Here is a 22,490-nt window from a genome sequence, read left to right on the forward strand (position 1 = left end):
ATGTGTGTGTGCATGCATGAGCATGTGCATGCACACATACACACATTAAATTCACCAAATTAATGTGCCATATTTGATCAATAGGGATGTTAAGATGATTGAACCAACTAACCATTGTTAAATCCTATGTTTCCTCAGCACAGGGAGTGCATCCATGCACAGTACTTTTCACACAGTAAGTGCTTAATAAATGTTTGCTTGACACATGTGAATGAATAGAAGAGAAAGAGGAAAAGGAGGATTTTTGATCATGCCTGCTTATTCAGATTGGTGGAGCCAGCCCTTGGCAAAATTGTGCCTTATACTGGAGTTTTCAGGGTCCTTCTTTTCTCTGGGCATTTCTGCCTGTTCCCCTCTTGATCAACTGTCTGACACTCTGTCTAAAGGAAATCCGGGATGATCTGATGATAACTTGCTCATTAGGGCATATTTGATACGGGATTCCTTCTCGTGAATGTTTTCAATTTAGGAGGACCCCTGAGGGTTCTTGCTATGTGTCCAGTAGTGCAATTCTGGGCAGCGTCACGTGGAAGGGATATTTTGAGGGATTCCCAGGTCCCTTGCTTGAAAAGCATTTTGTTTTCAAAACATTTACAACTATTAGGTTACATAATGGATTCCAGTTGAGATCCATGTGCCTCCCTCCAAACTTCTTGGCTCTACTTTTTTGTACAACTCAGTTTTCCTGACTCTGCCACCTTGAACATGTCACAATCTCCACTTTTGGTAATCTCTTCAGAGATAATATGACCAATTTGGGGTTATGTAACATGTGCAATGTTTTTGCAAGTAATGTATGCTGGGAAAACTTTGGAAGCCTGATTACTAAATCAACAAACCTGGGTTTCTGAACTCTTAGCATAGTTCTTAACTATAATTTAGAAATACTTACTGACTTGTTAAATTATAAAGAAAAAATTTTACCTGATCTTTTTTTAAAGTCCTTATAGGACTTAAGTTTTTAAAGAATTGAAGTCCCCTCCCATCCTTATTCTTACCCCAATTCTACTGCCCAGAGGTAATGACTGTTAAGAGATCCGTGAGCATTCTTTGGCATCTTTTTAATGCTTATAGAAACAAAATGAATATGTGTATATGTAAATCTTATGTTATAAAAATAGCCTCACATTCTATATTTTTGTTTTTTCATACTAACTTTGTAAAATACATGCTTTTGCCTTCCAAGTCAATCAATGTACATAGATGTACTCCTTCTCCCCCCATTCTGTATTTCTACCAGAAATATGTCATCATCTTTTTAAAATAGTCTCCGGTTATTAGACATTTATATATTTTCATTTTCTTCTTTTTCTAGCACTGTCCTGTTTTCTTATGTATATGTTTGTGTATGTGTGTTTACATAAACACGTAAACATAACCCTTTGCACATTTTCTCAGGAAACGTTTCTGAAGAGACATTGCAGGATTAATGGATATGCACGGTTTCGAGTTGGATAGATACCGCCACGTGTTTCTTTACAGAGGCAATGCAAATTTAGACTCCAACCATCAGTAAATTGGAGTGTCCATTTTCTCACACTGCCTGGTATTTTAATTGTTGTCAATGTGTACAGCAAAGATTGGTCAGTTATTTTAATTTTTCTTAGTAACATGATTGAACATCTTTACATTTTCATTGAACTAAAAGAAGTTTGGGGGACTGGGGATGTGGCTCACGCCTGGGATGTGTGCGGCCCGGGTTCGATCCTCAACACCACATACAAACAAAGATGTTGTGTTTGCCGAGAACTAAAAAAGAAATATTAAAAAATTCTCTCTCTCTCTCTCTCTCTCTCTCTTTAAAAAAAATAAAAATAAATAAATAAATAAAAATAAAAGAAGTTTGAATAACAGAATAACAATAGGGGTTAAATGACAGGAACTATAACTTGATTTTTTTGTATTTTCTATTAAGTAATATACCTGCTCTTTCACCCTGCAGTTAAGCCGTACCACTTGGAGCATGGTAGTTTGTTTTCTCAAAATTTTATTGAAGAGAAGGAACTATCCAGAAAAAATCCCCATGTCATTGACTATTGTGACTTCTCTGTCATTTAAAAACACTTATGGATAAGTGTTTAATGAACATCATTAGATATTTAGAGCATTTTCAGCCTTTTGAGGAAGTAAAGGTATTTTTTTCAGAAAGAAATATTCTTATACCTAAAGCTCATTTAGTGAGTGGAACTCTTAAAAATCAAATTTTTTTTCTTATAACTCTATTTTAGGGGTTCTGTTGAACTCTTTGGGGCTAAATGTGTTAAGGGTAACCTGTGTCTTGAAATTCTTATATTTTTAATTGGAATTTTCTTTATAAATATGATAAACAATTGAGAGTTCCAAAGAAAAAAATTGTGAAGAATTATGGGTGAAGTTTTCTTAAAATAAAGGGGACAAATAAAAACCCCACGTCAGGATCATCTAGGTGATTGGTTTTGAGGCCACTATGTTAATAAAACAGAAAAAAAAACAAAACAGTGGGACGCTAGAAATGGCCTGTTGTGTTCCCCTTCAGATCAGCTCAGCCCTGCACCATGTTGCAAAACAGTCTCAGTTACCTTAGAATTTCTTGTTGGTTTACTTACATTTGTCATTGCTCTTTCTGATTACAGGAATTCTCCCTCTCAAACCAGTGACTAAACCCTCCATTTCATTCTTTTGCAAGGTTTTTGAGAACTAGATGTTATACAATGCAAACTTGTTGAAGTAAAAACATTTAAGCATTTTTCTAAATCATTTAAGTGTAACCACCAACCCCCTCCCTTTCTACATTCCTTCACCAAACCCAACCTCATATCACACATCTTAAAGCAAGTTCTTAAATTTCCTTGTCATTATGGCAAAATGATTCAGGGAATCTGAATTAGCCAAGTAATTACCCAAGGTCCTTTGCATCTATGGATCTGGGCTGATGCAGCGTTTTTTATCAGCATCAGTGAATTCAGTGGCGGTATCTGCATTTATATTACAATATATGTTTTATAAATTACCCTACAGATATGTGTTTTTTTTTTCGGGGAGGTGGGGGGTACCAAGGATTGAACTCAGGGGCACATCCCCAGCCCTATTTTGTATTTTAATTAGAGGCAGGGTCTCACCAAGTTGCTTGGCACCTTGCTTTTGCTGAGGCTGGCTTAGAACTTGCGATCCTCCTGCCTCGGCCTCCTGAGCCACTGGACAGACATATTTTTTGGCAGTGCCAGTTAATTGAATAGAAACCACTCAATAAAATATTTGTTGGATGAATGCCTAAACCTTTATTTTAATCTTGTGAAGAAAGAAAAAAAAATATATATATATATTGTTAACCCTATTTAGAGATGAAGTTTAGGGTAATTGAGTAAGTCCTTTGATGTTGAATGGTTTCCTAAAAGAGCACAAAGTGTTCTCTTGATGAGTTTAGTCACTCAGTTCTCCTTCCCACTCTTTTTTCTGTCTTCAGATTCAGTGGCCTCTGGCATCCAGCAGAAAAGGGTGACTTAGAGCAGCAAACTTCTCCAGGTTACCTGGATGGAGGCTGTCATATCTTCATCACCTTAGTTTCTCTTCTTCCACTTAAGAGAAAAATAAACTTCAATGATGGAAAGGGAAGTCACATTATATTCTCAAATTCAGATGAGCTATTTTATGTAATAAGCTTCACAATCCATAATCTTTGAACTCAATGATGATCCTTTCACCATGGTATTTTCACCAAAGTCTCTAGTTGTGGTGCCATTCATTCATTCATTCTCAAATACTAATTCCTGCACTCTAGCAAGTCCTGTCCTGGCTTCTAAAGCCACAACAATATAGAAAACAACCTAAAACCCCTGCCCACCTTGAGCTATTGTTTATTCAAAGGGGTATCTGTGGTATGTGATATTAGTTAGTAGGTGTGTTTTTTGGCAAGCACAGCCTCTGAGCACAACAGTGAGAGAATATTCCTCATATTCCATGGAATCATGTCATCTGTTTGTTCTCTGTAGCACTTGACACATTTTGAGATGCCTAATACATACTCAAAAATCAGGAGTTTGATGTCCAATGGAATGAGATTAAGCAAAAAAGGAAGGACCCTGTAGACTAGATGCACACATCAAAGTGGTGTTCCCAGATAGCACTGAGATGAAGGCTGTTTGACAGAAGGGGCGGAGCAGAGATGGCAGATCATAAATTGGATTGTCCAGATTGATTGTTGGCGTCTGCAAGGTTTGACAAGATTAAAAAGGCAAGTTTCCTGGTGGCAGTTGGAAGGAGGTGACGGGATCCTGAGATCAAGGGACATCTGTCAGGTTTCACAGATAAGACGTCCACTCTTCTATCTCAAATCCACAAATACAGATTTCTGTACTCTTTTATCTTGAGCCCAGATTTAATTTCAACATGTTTTTCTAAACAGTGGATCTGGGGAGGCCTTTCAGTGTGTAGTAGAGATTAAGCTATGAGGCAGAAGTTCAGGGGAAGAAACAATCAAGGCATTGATTGGCTCACTGGGAAGGATGACATGGAGCTCAGTCTTAGATGAGAATGCTGGAAAATTGTATAATCAGACTTGGATTCAGAGAAGCAATAAGTCACCTAGTGCACAGAGCAGATATAATGTGGGAGTTTGGTTGCAGCTGACAGAAGTCTAGGCCACAAAATTAGTACAGGGCTGACAATGAGACCAAGACTTGTGAGTCACCAAATGAGGTCATGTGATTTCACCTTGATGAAGAACTTGCAAGTGAAGGAAAGGCACTAGAGAGGAGCCAGGTGAGTCATCCTGACCCATATATCTGCTGAGAGTGTAATTCAGGGTAACTTTATAGAACAGTCATCATCACTGTATCCTCAGATCCTGGATCCAGCAGAAAGGGCTGGGGCTCAGCCCAAGGGGGAAAGATGCCCATTAGAAGAGCCCGCCTTTTCCATTTCAAGTGGAGTTGGAGTCCTTTTCTTTTCTTTTTTTTTTCCAATTGTGATTTCATTTGAAAATTTTTCAGATGTTTGTGAACCTTCTGATTATGTTCTTAGAAGCTGTCAAATTTCAGGTTAAGAAATACCTTTTTAAAGACATACATTTCCAGGCTTCTTCCAGAGGTTTTGACTGGGTGATTCTTCCTTAGAACCCAGGAATGTTCAGTTTCAACAAACTTGAAGAGGTGGTACTGATGCTGCTGGCACCCACTTTAAAAATCTCTGGCCTGGGCCCCCTCACCATGGGTGCCCAGTCAGAGCAATCCAAAAGAAGAGATTTGACTATGACAGAGGTAAATACTTTCCAGCTTCCTTCTCCTTCCCCCTCCTGGGGAAGTCCTACAAATATAGTAGGACTTAAAAGCCATAGAGCACCAGGATGGCCCTCATGAAAAGACAAGGGCAGATAGAATTAATCTTCATTCTTGACAGTGCTTCCCTTGTTCTGCTTTAGGTCCAGTTACCTCCAAGTCTAACATGGGTATCATGGGAAGGAGCGTGACACCACCATGGGAAAATTTACCTGTATAAGGTAAATCAGAGAAAGTAGGTTGATAAGTAACACTGGGCTTAGACAGTGGGTGCTGGAGTTTTCAGTGGTTTCACCATTAGCAAATTATTTTCACACTCATTATTTCATTTGGTCCTTTGGTCACCCAGTAGGTGCACATATTCCAGCAATGAGTGGTCCCTTCTTATGGAAAAAATACCAACTCGTTATTATCAACCTTAACCAGTGGTCACCCACTTCATACTGCCATCAAATGCAAAATGTCCAAATCCTCTCTCCTTCCTTTCCAGCTTTGTTTGTATTCAGAATTTGTGAAGCTTTGGGTATAATCTGTAGGTGAGAGAGTACAGGTGGCAGCTCATGAGCGCCTGAGCACTGAATCCCTTTCACTAGTCTTCTGTGCTTCTTCCCCTTCCCTCTGTGGATTCTGCTGCCTATGAGTACTGTTATTCTCCATATATAAAGAAGGACTCATAGGTTCAGAGAGACCATTGTTTTCTTCAAGCCCCATAGCCAGTAAATAGCAGATCTGGCTTTCAAATCCATCTTAGACTCTGCCGGTCTTCTGGGTTTTGAGAATCTCTATTTAATGTAATTTTCAAATGTGCATTCTCACCATCAGGATTCACTGAACCATTTTACTATAACTGTATATATCCACACATGGCAATTACTGAGACACATTGCAATTAGTTTACTTTGGCAGCTTATCATTTTGAGAATTTGGAAGCCATAGGCCACCAAGCACTAGGGTTTTGGGTGGTTTAGGGGTATTTAAATGAAAATTGATTACATTTTTTAACCAAGAGTGTTTTACACATGCCTTCCTTCCCACTCTGCTTTTTCTCATTGCCTTATCGTCCCTTTTGGCAACATACTCTGCCCACTCCCATCTCCTTGTTTTGAACCCTTTGCAGATATTTGTAGCATGTCCACGGCCTCCTCCCCTCCCCATTTCTGGAAATCACTTGAAAAGCCCAAGGGCCAGAATGTGCTTCACAGTGATCAATGCTGTCACCAGCTTGCTGCAGACCAGGTGTGGATTGGAGGAGAAACACGTGGAGAGAGCACCTAGAGTATTCAGAGCTCATCTCCCGATGGCCTGCAAGCTGGTGGCAGGAGATGCAGATGAACATGGCGCCACTTCTTAGAACCAGGTAGACTTCCAACTTGGAGTCCTCAAACTGCAGGTTAACCTTTCTGTCCAAGGGCAGAGGGCCCAGGACCAGGCAACTGCTCTCTTGTCCAACTTTTAGAGCACCATTATGAGTTTCCTTCAATAGAAGCATGCACAATGGAATTTTAAGGGTTATTATTTCCATTATTTTCCTTTCTTAGTAGAGTAGTTGCTTAAATGTCAATCCTAAATAGCTCCAGTACTTTGCAAGCTGGTTCAGTTCTCAGCCCGAAGAAAAATCTGTCTTCCTAACACCGTCTGTGAGCTGTTCCTGTAGCTTCCCCGTTTATAGACTCCGTATTATTTAAACAAAAAGTCAATTTCTCTGCCCTTTCCGGGGAGGAAACTTAGTTAAGCTTCAGATCAAATGAAGACATGGATGATATTGATGGCCCCGGCAAGGGGCGAAGGCAAAAATTACAACCGACTGATGATTTCACGGAGAGGTGCAGAATCGTTGCATACCTAAGGGTGTAGGGTCTGTGTGAGAGTTGCTGGTGAGCTGCTTATGCAGCATAGACCTCCAGCCTCACTGATCTTATTTCACTGTCAGAGTTGCTGCTGTTTTCCATGGGCCTCCTGAGGTGCCACGGAACACACCAAATGCTTTTATAAACACAGTCATATGTGTTTTCCACAGTCTGATAAAATGGATATTATTTTCAAAAAAGAGGCTCATAAAAGAAAAGAATTACTCTTAAGACGTGCAGTTGGTTAATGGGTCACCTGGGAATCCAACTAAAATCCTAGTTGTTCATGCAATCAGCAGAAATAATATAGTGGCAAAATCAGAAAAAAAATGGCCATAAGAAAATTCCTGAAATGTCTGTTTCTACTCTCAAAGGTTTTTAGAATTTTTCAGTCATTAGGTGACCTGATCAATTTTGCTTATTGATTTAATACTCTTCCCACAAGCAAGAATGTTCTTTCTAACATGTGGCCCCAGCCTGATTAACTTTGCTTACAATTTGGCAACAAAGGACCTGAACAGAAATGGCTAGATCTTGTTGAGATTCCTTTGGTCCCTAAGCGTCAGCCCCAGTGGTCTTCATAAACAATGTCAGCAAATAGACCAGGGTTTGAATCCTGGTTCTGAAACGTGGAAGCTGTGAGGATTTGGATAAGTTATTTTAATTTCTGTTCTTTATTTATAAACTGGGAACAATACTACTTGACTAAAAAGTTGTTCTAAGGATGAAATTCTTTTGTGTAAAACATGTGGACAATGCTTGTCTCCTAGAAAATAAATACTAGATCCTTTGCTTCCTATGGCAGAATTCTAAGTGACTGGTATAATGCTAACCACAACATTCCACAAAAGTGCCAGTAGGTAGGACCTTCCGATGGGAAAGCTCTGGACTCAGTAAGAGTCATATGATTGCTGTTTAGTTCTGCTGCCCACGTGTGTGAAGGTGAAAGCTAGATCCAGAAATAATTCCAAATATCTGGGTATTTAAAGATATTAAAGTGGTTAGGTAAGTTTGCCTCTGTTTCTTTCATAGTATCATGTAAATGAAATATTGGTTATAAAAGGTATTCAACAGTTCTTCTGCTTCCATTTCTTTGTCTATAAAATGGGAACATTTGTTTGAATTGACTGCTTCCAAGAAAGAAATGTCAGATACCTAAAAAGGAATCTTTAAGATGTCTTGTTACTAAGATATCATGTGAGTGGTACGTGTCTGATTCCCTGAGTCTTCTTGAAGTAAGGTTTGAATGTACAGATTCTGGCTGAGAGGTTTTGACTCCAGAGACTACAGTCTGAGCATGTTTAGGATCTTTACCAGAGACTGACTTAGGTTTTTCTTCTTGATTCTCATGCGTTTCTGACATGGATTACCCAAATATTCAAAGGGGGCAGACAAAGTACTCCCAGAGAGTAAGGGAATTCACAAATGGCTGGGGTGTTAGAGAAGAAATGAGGAGAGCCAGGGATTGTGAAAACATTTATCTTCTTGTTCCTTTTCTGTCCCTTTTCTTTCCCATCAAAACTTTACATTTTTAGAGACTGTTTTAGTGTGGTTGAGTGGGGTAACTCCTAATCTGTTATTAGTGATTGCAAGCTTTAACCTAGGCAGGGAGTGTTTGAATCTCTGGAAAGGAGTTATTTAACCCAGGCAAATCTCCTATCTCCAGTGAGCAGAGGGGACATTTTTCATGGGAATCTTTCTTACACTTGCTGTTGCCTTTGTCCTCTGCCTTCCCATTCCCATTTAATGCACTGGGAAGCAGAATCCCTGCTCATACCCTCCTCAGCAAACCCTCCTCATACCTACCCACTGACCGTGCATCCCAATGGTGAATGAAACCAAGGAATCTGCAGAGCAAGAACAAAGTGTGAGTGGATTTCAGTAAGTGTTTATTTAGTAACACCTGTGACATTCCAGGTATAATTTTGAGTGCTGTGGACATGACAGTAAGCAGACTAGGCAAGGTCCCTGCTTCATGGAACATATATTTTAGTGGAGAGAACATGTAATACAGAGAAACATGGCATACAGGCCACCTTCAGAAAATCCAGACTTTATATTTTAGAGCATTTTTAGGGTCCCAGCAAATTTCATGGAAAGTACAAGGAGTTCCCATCTAACATCTCTTTCCTTGACCTGGCCTTGGCTTATAGGAGGTACTTTAATACCACACAAAGAGGGAAGAGCAGATCACAGATCTCCAGAGTCGGGGAATCTCCAAAGACCCAGGGAGTGTTGAAGAAGGGATCCAAGGAGCCAATTAGTGGGGTCATGCACCTCCTTTATATGTTCCTGTATCTAGAGTTTTCCCTACCTGCTCACCACTTGGGCTGATCCATATCCCTGTATATGCAGCAATCAGATGACTAAGGCCCAAAACTCCACACTTCCTAAAGTAACCCACAAAATTATAGTCTCTGCAGAACAATAATTAGAGTTGTAAAGCTCGTAAATATACATCCTTCCTTCCACTTGGCTAGAAAACAATCATACCATCAAGAAACCAAGGGGCTGCCAAAGCTGCTGCTGCCACCAATATCTGATTCCCTACCCAGGCGTGAACTTCTTAGTACCACAGACAGGAAGACCTCTCTGCCAGGGATGATCCTTAGCAAGCTATGTGGTGGCCTCCTGATTATACCTGCCATCACAGGGGAGGGTCAAACAAAGGAACCATAGTCTAAACTTCTGCATTTGTTGCCTTTCATTCTTCATATCTTGAATGCATTATGGAGGAGAAAATTGCAACTCCGTAAATCCCTTAAAGAAAAATTCCTGTGTATTGTCACATGTAATCTGAAATTACATTATTTTGATTTCTTATTTATATGTTTATTATTTTTTTCTCCTACTGAAATGTAAGCTCCAAGAAGGCATGGATTGTATTTTATTCGCCACTGTGTCCCCAGCACTCAAACCAATGTTTAGTAAATAGTTGTCAGGTGGGTAAAAGCATAGAAATTGAAATGAATATGTCATTAAAAGAATAGGAAAAAGGAAAATGAAAAGGAATATTTCTAGAGTGTGAACTGTGTGTCACGCACATCCTCATCCCTTTACATGGGATGGTCTCTTTTAATCCTCTTTAATCAGTGATTACAAATAGGTATTGTTAACACACCCATTTTATACAAACACTACAGGAGCATCAAGCACATTCATCAGATAATGTTTCTNCAGTTTCTCAGTCACACTAGCCATATTTAAACTGCTTGATAACCACATGTAGCTACTTGTTGGACTTTGAAGGTAAAGGTGATTTCTACCTTCCAGAAAGTTCTGTTGGGCAGTGCTATCCTAGGTATGACCTTTCTGTTGTCATATTTAGTCATGCAACTCTTTTCTTCTATAACTTCTCCTTCCTCTTGGGAAGGAAATCCACACCTGGCTTCATTGGCTGTTTTGTCATCATTAGCAGCAAGAGTGAATGTGAACTCTCTGTCTCACCTATTATCACAGACATCATTGAGCGTATGTGACAAGGTAAGGAGAAAAACCTTTTAAAAATGAATTTTAGTGATATGTGAGGAAACTCTTAAGGTGGTATTAGAGGAGAAACCATGATACAATTATATAACCATATAATTGACTATATATTACCATATGATTGAATATATAATTTTCAGTCTTGTATATATGTATCTGTATCTGGCCATTTCTGGATCATGGAAATAAAGATGAGTTTTTTTTCCTCTTTTTATTTATACTAGTTGACATTTTCTAGTTGTTATAATTAGCACTAAGTATTTTTATAATTAGAAAAGCAAGTTCATTTTTAGAAGGGGAAAAATAACTCCTCAAAATTGAGAACAGGAGGGGACTGGATTGATTCTCCGTGATCTTCAAGAACCACAATTAAGGTAGGATGAGTTTATTTGCAAATTCCTCCCCTCTTCCAATCTTGGGGGTAAAATAACTTCTGAAGTGAAGGAGGAGGATGATTTTGGAACTAAATGTGACAACTAACATTTATTGCCAACTTATGTTTATGTGTACGATCATTTGCTATTAATAAATGTGTGTGTTCTCACTCCAACTATATCATCAGTCCTCCAGGACAAGGTATCACCTTTGGTTTCTTTGGTCTCTCCAACAGTGCCCTTACTGGCACTTAACAGCTACTGTTGACTGACTGCCTGACAGATTGGCTGACCCTGCCACCACTCTTAGGTTTCAGGCTCACGAAATGTGTTAACATCTTGCCTCATTTTGCTTTGGGTCCGAGAAGTCATGTTCCTTCCAAACTTGCCACATGAAATCCAACCACTGAAATACAGGAACCATTCATCAGAAAATGTATTAGACCTTCCTTCTCTAGGTTTGTGTGAGTGGCAAGATCCTAATGGAATTTTTCAAAAATTCCATTAGTTTTATGGAAATATGCTGGAAGAGAATGTGTTAAAACTCTTTGATTTTGAGTGACCACAGCCATCCACACCAGTGCATTTGGCATCTCTAGTAACTGGTTACTTGGAAGGATTTAACAAGGAAGATTTTCTTTTCTTGGGTTGGCTGTTAGAGTGATAAAACATACTGTGAGGCCATTCTGGTTTTAACAGTTTCTCACATCGGCCAAGATACCCAGAGACAGGAATTACAGTCTACTTTGCCCTCCTCACTCAAATGCAGACTGGGAGATAGAGTCCAGAAAGTTGGGTTTAATATTGAACAACCTTACATATATTTTACCATGTCACAGACCTTTTAAACTTACACACACTGTAACACCCAAATATAGATTGGAGCCATATGACATCTCTGATCACTCTCAGAAATAGGAAAGAAGATAAGAAGGGGAGAATGGATTGGTTTTCACAAAAGGCTAGTGAATGTCTCTATCACTGTCTCTGAATGATTAATCTCCCTATTTGGGGAGTTGGGGGAATTTAGTGGAAAATGTCTTCTCTTCTTGGAGAATATCACACTGAGGACTGCTATCAGGGAATTTATGGGTGATGATTTTGAGAGCCACATAGGCGTATAGATAGCAAATATCATTATTTTGCTCATTGAGGAGAGATTACATTGTAATAGGTCAACTACGAATGGTTCATGGAAGTGCCTTCCTCCTAATGAGTATGCTGTGTTTACATGTGTCTAACAAACAGGTATCCAAAGTCAAGATCAATTCAAGGAACTCCCCAAACCACACAGCTTCAATTTCTGGTTCCTTCAACCACTCAGGCTTGTTACTGTTTTGGACTCTCACTAGTGCATGTGTCAAATAGTGGATGTGGGTCAATTAGTGCAGGATCTAGGAACCATAGGCAAGAAGAATATAGCTTCAGGTCTCTGAAGGACCAAAAATATTCCATTTTCTTGGGTATAGTCTCCTTTTAAAAATATTATGTTGAAATCTTAATCCCATATTGGGGTTGTGCCACATGCCTTCTGTTGTGTCTATTCTTATATTTGGTTATTGTTGAAGGACTCAATTGCTTTTTTTGGAAATTTCATTTTCCTTAATAAAATTTACCTTATTTTCGAGAACTTTATCATTGAAAAACAATTTTGCATTTTATTTTACTTGTTCAGCAAATATATACATTATGTGAATTGTATTATTAAAATATATAAAATTATTAATTAGTGATAAAAATTATATAATATTTAAATATTAACTCATTCAATCTTCATAATAACCCACTGAGCTGTACTTACTGCTGTTAATCCCATTTTACCAATTAGGAAACAGAGACTCTTCAAGAGGCTAAATAGTTTACCAAGATCACAGTTACATAGTTGAGCTTGGATATGAACCCAGGAAGTCTGGCTCCAGTACTTGCTCTTCACCATTATTAAAATTCAGGAAAATATAAAGGCAAAAAAATATCTAGAGACGTGACATTTTGTAATTTTTATGCTGTGGACACTTCTACATGACTGAGCCTAATCTTTATGTTCAATTTTGTATCTTGCTTTTAAAAAAAAATCTGAATCTTATAATGATTTTTCCATGTTGTTAAATACTCCCTATAAAATTTCTTTTAATGGCCATTTAATGTTCCTATCACGCAAGCGTGCCACTCTTTGCTTAACCATTCTCTTGTGGTCATTTTGGCCCCTGTAATTTCTGTTATGCTGTTATGCTCATTAGCAGTATGATGATTCATTCTCTCTCTCTCTCTCTCTCTCTCTCTCTCTCTCTCTCTCTCTCTCTCTCTCTCTCTTTGTATAATACCAGGGATTGAACCCAGGGGCACTTATCCACTGAGCCACATCTCTAGCCCCTTGTTTGTATTTTATGTAGAGACAGGATCTTGCTAAGTTGCTTAGGGCCTCACAAAATTGCTGAGACTGGTTTTGAATTTGTGATTCTCTTACCTCAGCCTCCCAAGCTGCTGGGAGTATAGGAGTGTGCCACCGCACCCAGCTATGTGATGTCTATCTCTATGAAGAATTTTTTCATAGTTATACTTTTAGGATACTTTCTCAGAAGTAAAATTCCAAATCCAAGAGAATGTATACTCTTGGGATATTTCTACATACAGGTTTTAAAATTGTTTTCCAAAAGAATTGGGGAAAATACACTTTTTGCAATGTCTGTGGCATTGTACCTTCTTCAGCACTCATATATCAGCACTAACAACAGTTTCTAGAGCTCTTTGCTAATGTGATAGGTAGAACGTGGCATTTTATTGATGTTTTGATTTTTATTTCTTTGATAGCTTGAGGGTTGGCAGTTTGTTCATGTTGGTTGATCAATTATATGAATATTTATGAGTGTTCTATTTGGGTCCTTTGCCTGTCTTGTCTATTGAGATCATACAAAGTCCTTTGGGAATCATAGAGAGAACAGTCAATAGTTTCCCCTTCTTCTCCTTCCTGGACATGGAATTTCCTTAGGTATTTTCGTAGTCTATATTGCTAGCAAGTATTAAATCATCCCCCAAAACTTATGTGGATTTTTTTTCTGTCAATTCTATATAAGGTGGGCTATTGTCTGCTTATAAAAAATATTATTATTTTAGCTTCTGAATGTACCCTGTGCATAAATCTGCATTTGATCTGTTTTGGATCATAAACTCCCAGGGGGCCTGTCTGTGTCTCTGGAGCAGTTAAGTACACATTCTTTGTTAATGTTCATAGGAACCAGAGAATACACCTCCCAGACCAGTGTGATCTGAGCACTTACTCAGGCTACTTGAGGGTCCTAAAGAGCAGTGAGAAGATTGGTGAGTGCAGTAGGCCAGATGCATCAGTGCATCCAGGTTTTACTTAAAGACAGCTAAGAACAACCCAAATAGCACCACTCCTACATGTGCACGGGTGGCTCAGATTACTTTTACAGGCATAAAGCCTTCTAGCCCTAAGAAGAGGCAAATCTAGTGGAAAAAGACATTCAGGACCAGGGCTCCAAAGTCCATGAGTTGGTTCTTTGATGTCCATGATGTAGTGTTTGTGGATGAGATCCTGGGGCACTTTCTCTATTAATGCCTTCACTTTTTCTATCAAAGACAGAATGGGAATATCAATAATAAACTGACATTTCTAAAGCACTTTAAAACTTCTAGGTAGACTTCCTTATCCAGTGATTCACTTAATCTTCACAATAGCCCTGTGAAGTAGACTATGACATTCACATTTTACAGTTGAGGAAACAGGCACAATGAAATGTAGCATTAGAAAGCAGCAGAGCTGCGGCTCTCCCCCCATTAAAGTGTAGAATTAAAATTGCATTATTATATTTTTAAAAGCACATTACACTACAAGAAAATAATCTCTTGATTCAAATGTATCATGAAGCAAAGAGAAAGAAGAAAAAGGTAAGGAATTATGGAAGATTTTGGAGAGCCACAGACTAGGACCACTTAGGGAACCAAGAAAAATTTTTATTGAGGGGGGAAGAAAAAATTGAAGAGGATAGATGAAGTAGGATCATCAATAGATTGATGGTAATTCTCAAGTATTAAGAAGTCTTTCCTCATATTTTTTATTATGTAATCACTTTCAGTTTTCCAGCTTACTACAAAGATCAACAATAATAATTGTGAAGTATAGTATATCCAACCATGGAGTCCTATGTACCTATTTAAAATAACTAGGAAGATATAAATATGAATCTTATCCATTGGAAAGACAGGTAGATGGATAAATAGATCTATTTTGTTGTTTTTGTTGTTGTTTGTGTGTTAGGGGAGCCTTCTTAAGAGCTTTCTGTAGGATTTTGCGAAATGTGAAAAACAAAATAAAACATAGGATAAAGGACATTAACAAAGATGCATTCAAAACCAGATGGGAAGACCTGGGGTGGGAATATTCCCTGGAGGTAAGGCTTTAGGTATCCAGGATTCTTGAAGAATTGATGGTAGGTAAGAAGCCCTTCTGCTTTGGATACTAAAGTACAAACTAAAATTGTGTAAGCCTACACATTTTGAAATCCCTCTGCAGTCAAAGAGCTTCAGCCAAAATTATGTTCCAGAAGCTTGTGTGGAAGATTTTACAAATGGCCCCAAGAGGTAAAGGCATTTATTTATATGAACCCAGGCTGAGTGAGGTTCTGGCTGGGATGGAATGATCTTGTGCCCTGGAGTAACTCAGTGCCTTGCTTGCATTTCAGGATTTTATGGACAGCTGCAGACCTTCTGCCCCCCGCATTACCCCGACTCCCAGAGAACTGTGCCGCCTGGCAGCTCCTGCAGTGTGGTGCCTTCCTTTGAGGACTGCCTGGTCCCCACGTCCATGGGCCAGGCTGGCTTTGATGTTTTCCACAGAGCCTTCTCGACTCACTCAGGCATTGCAGGTGTGTTGGGTATCTCTGACTTAGAAACTCGGGCCAACTGGCAGAAAAGACCAGATGGGTTTCCTGTGACCGGACTGGACCAGCCTTGACCAGCACCTGAGAACCTCATATCCTCGCTGGGGTACCCCTGAAAGGGCTCCCATCTCCATCCCATCTCAGCCTCACCCACGCTCCGTTTCAGTTGCCATCATCTCTCCCAGACTGTGGCAATGGACATACAATTCCCAGTCACTTCTCCATCTCTATAGTTCTGCTTTCCAAACTACCTTGAGCACTGTGTTCCAAAAATTAGGGACAAAGTACAACCCCCTCTTGCTCAAGTACCTTAAATAGTTTCAACTGGCATAGAGAACAAACTCTTCTTTCAAGTATGACATTTGAGCCCCAGTGGCTTAGGCCCATCCATTCTCCAGACCTACCCACACATATCTTTCCTACACACTCTTCTCCTGATATTTGCTTGCCCCCTCTGATCCCTCATACACCTCCCTCCATCTTTGTTCCATTTCTTCCTTCTGGAATATTCTTCCTTATGTCTCCATCTGTGAGAACCCCATTCTATTTGATGTCTCAACTTCATTGTTGCCTCCTTTTTGAGTCCACCCTCATCCTTCCCTGGAACATTTTTCTTCAACTTAACCTGTATTATGTTTTGTGCTGAGTCATGTTTTAGCCAGCAGCCTTCAAGTCCTTCTTCCCCTACTAAGTTCCTAAGGACAGGGACCTGCTGAAGGGCTTACACCAGGCTAGCATTGTGGCCTCATCGGCCTCCAGCCAGCATGCAGGGAACTATATTATTGTACTGCACAACTGGCCTGTGTAGCATGGCTGGCATTACTGACCTCTTGCCTTCTTTCTCTTCCAGTGTATGATTTGCCTTCAGCTTCCTCAAGCCTTTTTGGGGAGTCTCTTCGCAATGGGCCTGAAGACAACACGTTCTTGCAGATCAGTGCTGTGGACCGTTGTCCTAGCCAGCTCTCCTCTGTCTATACTGAAGGCTAGAAGCATCCCTGGTCTCTGCTGCACATACAGAACCTTTTGGTTGCTTGCCACCTTTTGTTCTCATACTCTTACAGAGTGCACGAAGAAGGATGTCAACCAAATCAGTGGGACCTGTAGGGTCACTGTCTTTGGAAGGCAGGACTGGATGGTCAGAGCTGGCTTTACAAGAATATTTGCAGTTGCTCCTTTTTCTCTCCGGGTTTGCTGGACCAGGTGGCCAGCAGGACTGTCTTCTGAAAGGGAATTTAGAGTCTCACTCTACTGGATACCTGTTACTTCCTGGATGTCAGCCCTCAAAGGACACCAATGAAATGATATGCATATGAAAAAGTAGTTTGGGGGTAACCCTTGCTGAAAACTCCAAAGAGGGAAGGACAGCCCATTAGCAGGGGCATATCGAGCTGTCTCACCCAGTGTTCTCCCTCGTGGCTGCTGGGGCACAAGGAGGGAAATCCATTTCCAAAGCACAGTATGGTCTTAACACATGGCAACTCCCTGGGTTTCCCTCTTCTCTTAGATATTCTCATGCTAACCGGTTGCTTCTCAGTATTTCTCCAATGACAAAATAAGTTTTTATATGTCAGCTTTCTACTTTGTTCTTGGATTTTAAAGACTTGTTACTTACATCTTCTTTAAAAAGAAAAAATTTAAAGGTTTGTTCTTTGGATAGAAATCATTATTAATTCAATCACCCAGTTACACTTATTTTGCCACAGTATGGCTCTACCTGGCCCCATCCCAGGAATATTAGTTTTACAGTTAGCACAAGGCTACCTGAGGGAAACAGGGTAGGCGCTCTCTCGCTCGCGCTCTCTCTCTCTCTCTCTCTCTCTCTCTCTCTCTCTCACACACACACACACACACACACACACACACACACACGCATGCATACACCTACCTGCTCCCAGTGCTATAGCAGAAACCCTTCTGGGCTGACTGCTCATTGACTTGAAAACATTCAGTGGAAAAGGTCATTTGATTGATCCCCCATTGCCTGCACTCTGGTGTTCTGCCTGAGATGTGCCAGAAAACAGGAGAACAGGATGCACAGCATCACAGCCAGGGTCCTCTTGGAAAACCAAACCAGGGAGGCCTGATATCCATTTTATTTGCATAGCCTCTGCTCAGCTCCTTCAGGGAGTCCACTTCTGTCTCCTCTGTACTTGTTCCCTCTCTCTTTTTGAAGAAATGCCCACCACCTGCCTTATCCTATCAACTCTTGGAGAAGTAGAGGAAATGGTTCACAAAAGGTGGGCTGAGAAGGGAACCCTTTTTCAGAACTCTAGTTTAAAGGCTTGGAATTTTTCACAGTGCAATTGACAGTTTTATATCAAGCCTAAATAGGAAGTAATTTTCAGTGACACCTTTACAAAGGTATTTAAAAGATACTGTGTCCTAGGGCATAGGCTGTAAAACTTGGCCATACCCCAAAGATTCAGTCCATTACAATATTGTGGTACATTCACATTTCAAATTTCTTTTTCTGTCTTTAAAAAAAAATTTCTGAACAAAAGTGAAATAATGCTATTTATCCAACTGAGATAATTGCAGGCTTCAACAAGACAATTAAATAGCTCATTGTCAGACTTGGGATCCTGTGACAGTTTGTATCCTGATAGACATGTCCCTCCATTCTGGTTCCAAAATCAGAAATGTTCTACCTGATCCCAGTATTCATTCCAACTCATGGTGGAATGAGGGGAATAAAGAACCAAGTGTGGATTCCATTTTTTCAACACGGTTGATCTAGTTTCTCCTGCTAGTGAGCTGTGTTCTAAGGAGAGCTATCATGCAGGTGTCCAAGTCTGCAAAAGATGTAAATTATCCACTTTATAAAAATATCTGCTGTACTTTCCAAAAGGATGCACATCAAGCTTCCTTGATAAGTGAGTTCTCAGGCTGCATGTAAAATCCCACCCTGCTACAAACTTGGTGGGTTGTGTTACTTGGCCTAAGCAAGGAAACATGCATGCTAACATTGGCTCGGTCACTAGTATCCCTCATTTGTCCTCTGTCACACTCTGGAAAGAAGGGAAGACTCTGCTATCTTTAGAGAGACCATCTAGCTGTTCTTAAATACTGAAGCTTTTACAAGTAACTCAAAATGTATTTTATTTGTGTGATGAGGAGAAAAATGATGTTAAGGCATGGATGGTTGTTATTGCAGTTGATGCTGTCAGCCCTGCTTTGTGGTTTAATTAATTTCAAGTAGAAAGGGGAAAGGACAAAGCATGATGCTGAACCTCAGAGATCAGGGATGTCATATACCTCTTTGGTTGAGAGGAGATGCTGTGAACCAGGCTCTGGTCTCATGGTGGTCTATCACAGTGACCCTGATTCTTCCTTGTCTAAGCTGGGTTTGGGGGGATCCAAAGAATGGCCAGGTGGCAGCAGCACCTGTAGCTCCTCCTTTCTCAGAAGGATTTCAAGGCCTGGCCCCTAAGAGAGATATGTGCTGTCAGAGAGAACATGCAAGGAGCAGGGCCCAGTATGGCTCCTCAGAGTTTCTTGATGACTGCAGGTTGGCAATCAGGGCCTAGGACATGACACATTCAGGTTCCTTCAGACTACACAAGCTGTCCTTAGACTCCAGAATTTCTCTGACTTAAAATTTGTCCCTTGCTTCCTTTCACACTGCAGAAGATTTTTATGTACTTTCACCAGAATTTTGTATCAGTGAAAGTAGAACTTCAGAAAATCATTTCCTTCCATTTACTGGCCTTTTTAAGTCTCCGTATGTAGCCATTTTCATAAGCATCCAGAGATTGTCATTCCCCTTTAAGAACAAACTAACAAACAAACAACAACAACAAAAGCGGTGCTTGTGAAAACACACACAGCCCCTTTGGCCAATTATCCTATTACACTGAAAAATTAAAAAAAAAATCAGTACACTTAGAGACCTCTATTTCATTTGCTGCATTATCTTGATTCCCTAAAGGGACTGCATCAAAATGTAGCTTGTAATTTAGCCTCTGATCAGCATTTAAAGATTATTTAAATATTTAATGGGCTTGTCAGGTCTCTCCCTTTGCCCATGTCTTCCCCAAATTACATAGGTGATTTTAACATGGAAGAGAAGTCTTCAGTAGGTCACAGCATAGATCCACTGATAATGGAGTGTTGGTTTTGTTCCATTGTTTTTGAATTAGCAGCTGTCAAGTACACAAGTACACTGATACCAGTTCTGAACAAGGATAACTGTTCAACTCTCCCCTCAGAGAACCTGGACTTTTCCAGTTGCCACAAAGTATTGGGAATAGTGACTGTAAATGTTCAGTGTAATTATTTGGTATTTTATTTGACTGTTTTGACCACATCATTTTATAGCAGCATTTCTTAATGGCACTTTTTTTGGTGGTGTGGAATTTCTGCAGTTACCTTCTTCTTCTTCTTCTTCTTTTTCTTCTTCTTCTTCTTCTTCTTCTTCTTCTTCTTCTTTTTTTTTTTTTTTTTGCTATGGATAAAGCAAAAAAGAAAAACCAAACTCATTGGAGAAATGGTGAGTGTAAAAAATAAGAGATTTATTTTGTATAGACAGCAAAGCATCCTGTGTAATGTTGCTGACATAAAGCACTTTGGGGGGAAAAAGTGGAAATCTGTTTTCCATAAATCACACAGCTCTTGTACATAGTTATATACACTCACGTAGAGAAGTGAACTGCGTATATCATACTGGATATGGGGCCGATTTTACTCTTGAGGCACATCTGGTGCTTATTGTCATAAATCTTTTAAAGAATTAGGTACACTTTTTTTCTATTAATATGTATAGTTTTGTGATTTGTCACAGTTATGTTTCATATAATCATAAGTTATTTTGTCTTGTTTCATGAAGTCCTTTTTATATGTCAAAAGTGAAATGAAGGGATTGTGCACTTGGTACAGAATAAAACTGGAAATAGAGAATACGCCCTCCTGCCTGAGATCTCCTTTGGCATATTGCTTTGAAACACAATGGCAGTGAGGCTGTTGTTTGTTTGTTTATTTTATTATTTTGTTTTGTTTTGCCATCAGCCTCCTATGTATTGGGATGGTAATTATAATTAAAAGCAGATGGGAGGGGGAAGGGTCCAAGGCCAGCTTTAAAATGCCGCATTGCTTTGGGCCAGAGCTGCAGCCTGGATTTAATTATAGATATGAGGACGAAATGGCAGTAAAAATGAATGTCTCCCCGAATCCTTTACATGTTGGGAGTGTCCATAAATAAAACATGAAGTTTTATTTCATCAGATTTAATTAAAGCTTTTATACATGTTTTATTGGTTATTCTATTAATCCGCTTCACAAACTGGATAAATGTGTGCTAGGGTTTGGGGTTTATTTGTGCCTTTTCAATGTAGCGCTACATCATGCTTCAGAAATGCCTCTAGTGCTTGGTACTCGGAGTGCGGGTTTCAGCATGCTGGAGGTGAGAGGAGGGGAATTGTAGCCCCATTTTCCTAAAACCCTACACAGCAAGACACAAGCAGGGGCTTCTCAGGAGATGATTCCCTGACTTTTCAATCCTCTGATTCCTTGGGAGATCAGAAAGGGGCAGTGACCCATTTCCTGGTGTCCCCATCCTATCCTTCCTCTGGGTCCATCCATTGAGTGGATGGGAGGGGTCAAGATAGTCTCCCACCTGGATGGCCTGTTAGCCAAGCATAGGAATCTCAAAGCCCATCTGGAGCATTCTTAGCTGAATTTCTCAATACATTTTTAAGACTTGATAATGATTTTAAGGAAAAGGAAAAAACATAAGAGACAAGGGTCTCATGTGCCCACCCTGTCAGGCTCCTCGGGATGAGTGAACAGACACCTTGTGGTTCAGGATTTGTAGGTAGAAAAGGCTCTGACTGAGAAGATGCAAAGAGCTCCTATACTTCTAAAATTACATTGGCTGGTGGGAGTGATTTGGTCCAACCTGTTGGAGAACAGTTCAGCATTAAATAGGAGAGTTGAAGAAATGTCTATCCAATGACCCAACAATTCCACTCTTCTTGAGAAACTGCAAAGTCAAACTGCTCAGATACAAGATGTTCATAGTGATAGCTTCATAGCAGCCCTAAACTGGAAATGACCCATCTGTCCACCAAGAATAAAATGAACCAGTGAACCCTGCCTGAGTGACATGGTGAAAGCTGTGTGGCAAAAGAAATGACAGGATTATAGCCACACAAAATAACTCAAGAGTTTTAGCCTCACAAACTAGAGTGTTACGGTTTAGATGTGGGTCTCCCAAAAGCTCATGAGTGAGACAATGTGAGAGAGGAGAAGAAATGTTTTGGTTATAGCCTTAACCTAATCAGTGAATTAATCCCTGATGGGGTTAACTGAGTGGTAACTGGAGGCAAGTGGGGTGTGGCTGGATGAAGTGGTTCATTGGGGGCGTGGCTATGGGGTATATATTTTTACCTGGTGAGTGGAGTTGCTCTCTCTGCTGTCTGCATGATCCACATGCAAGCATGATCGACATGTGAGCTGTTTCCCTTTGCCACACTCTTCCTCCATGATGTTCAGCCTCATCTTGAGCCCTGAGGGATGGAGTCCACTATCTATGGATGGAGACCTCTGAAACCATGATCCCTTAAATAAATTTTTCCTCCTCTACAATTGTGCTGGTCGGATCTTTTAGTCACAGAAGCAAAAAAAAAAAAAAAAAGC

The 22,490-nt window shown here is 39.9% G+C and overlaps 1 protein-coding gene across 8 annotated transcripts in view; it reads left to right on the forward strand.

The window, feature by feature from the left end:
* Window positions 1-21,104, forward strand: part of Glis3 (GLIS family zinc finger 3) — a 432,619-nt gene extending 411,515 nt beyond the window's left edge. For all 8 annotated transcript variants that reach the window (XM_048806835.1, XM_048806840.1, XM_048806842.1 and 5 more), the window contains 2 exons: window positions 15,660-15,842; window positions 16,708-21,104. In XM_048806835.1, coding sequence (XP_048662792.1) covers window positions 15,660-15,842; window positions 16,708-16,844 — 320 coding nt within the window. In that variant the 3' untranslated portion in view covers window positions 16,845-21,104. The remainder of the gene's footprint in view (window positions 1-15,659; window positions 15,843-16,707) is intronic.
* The last annotated feature ends 1,386 nt before the right edge of the window (window positions 21,105-22,490 follow it).

Source organism: Marmota marmota, unplaced genomic scaffold (genome assembly GCF_001458135.2).
Source record: "Marmota marmota marmota unplaced genomic scaffold, marMar, whole genome shotgun sequence".
Taxonomy (NCBI): Eukaryota; Metazoa; Chordata; class Mammalia; order Rodentia; family Sciuridae; genus Marmota; species Marmota marmota.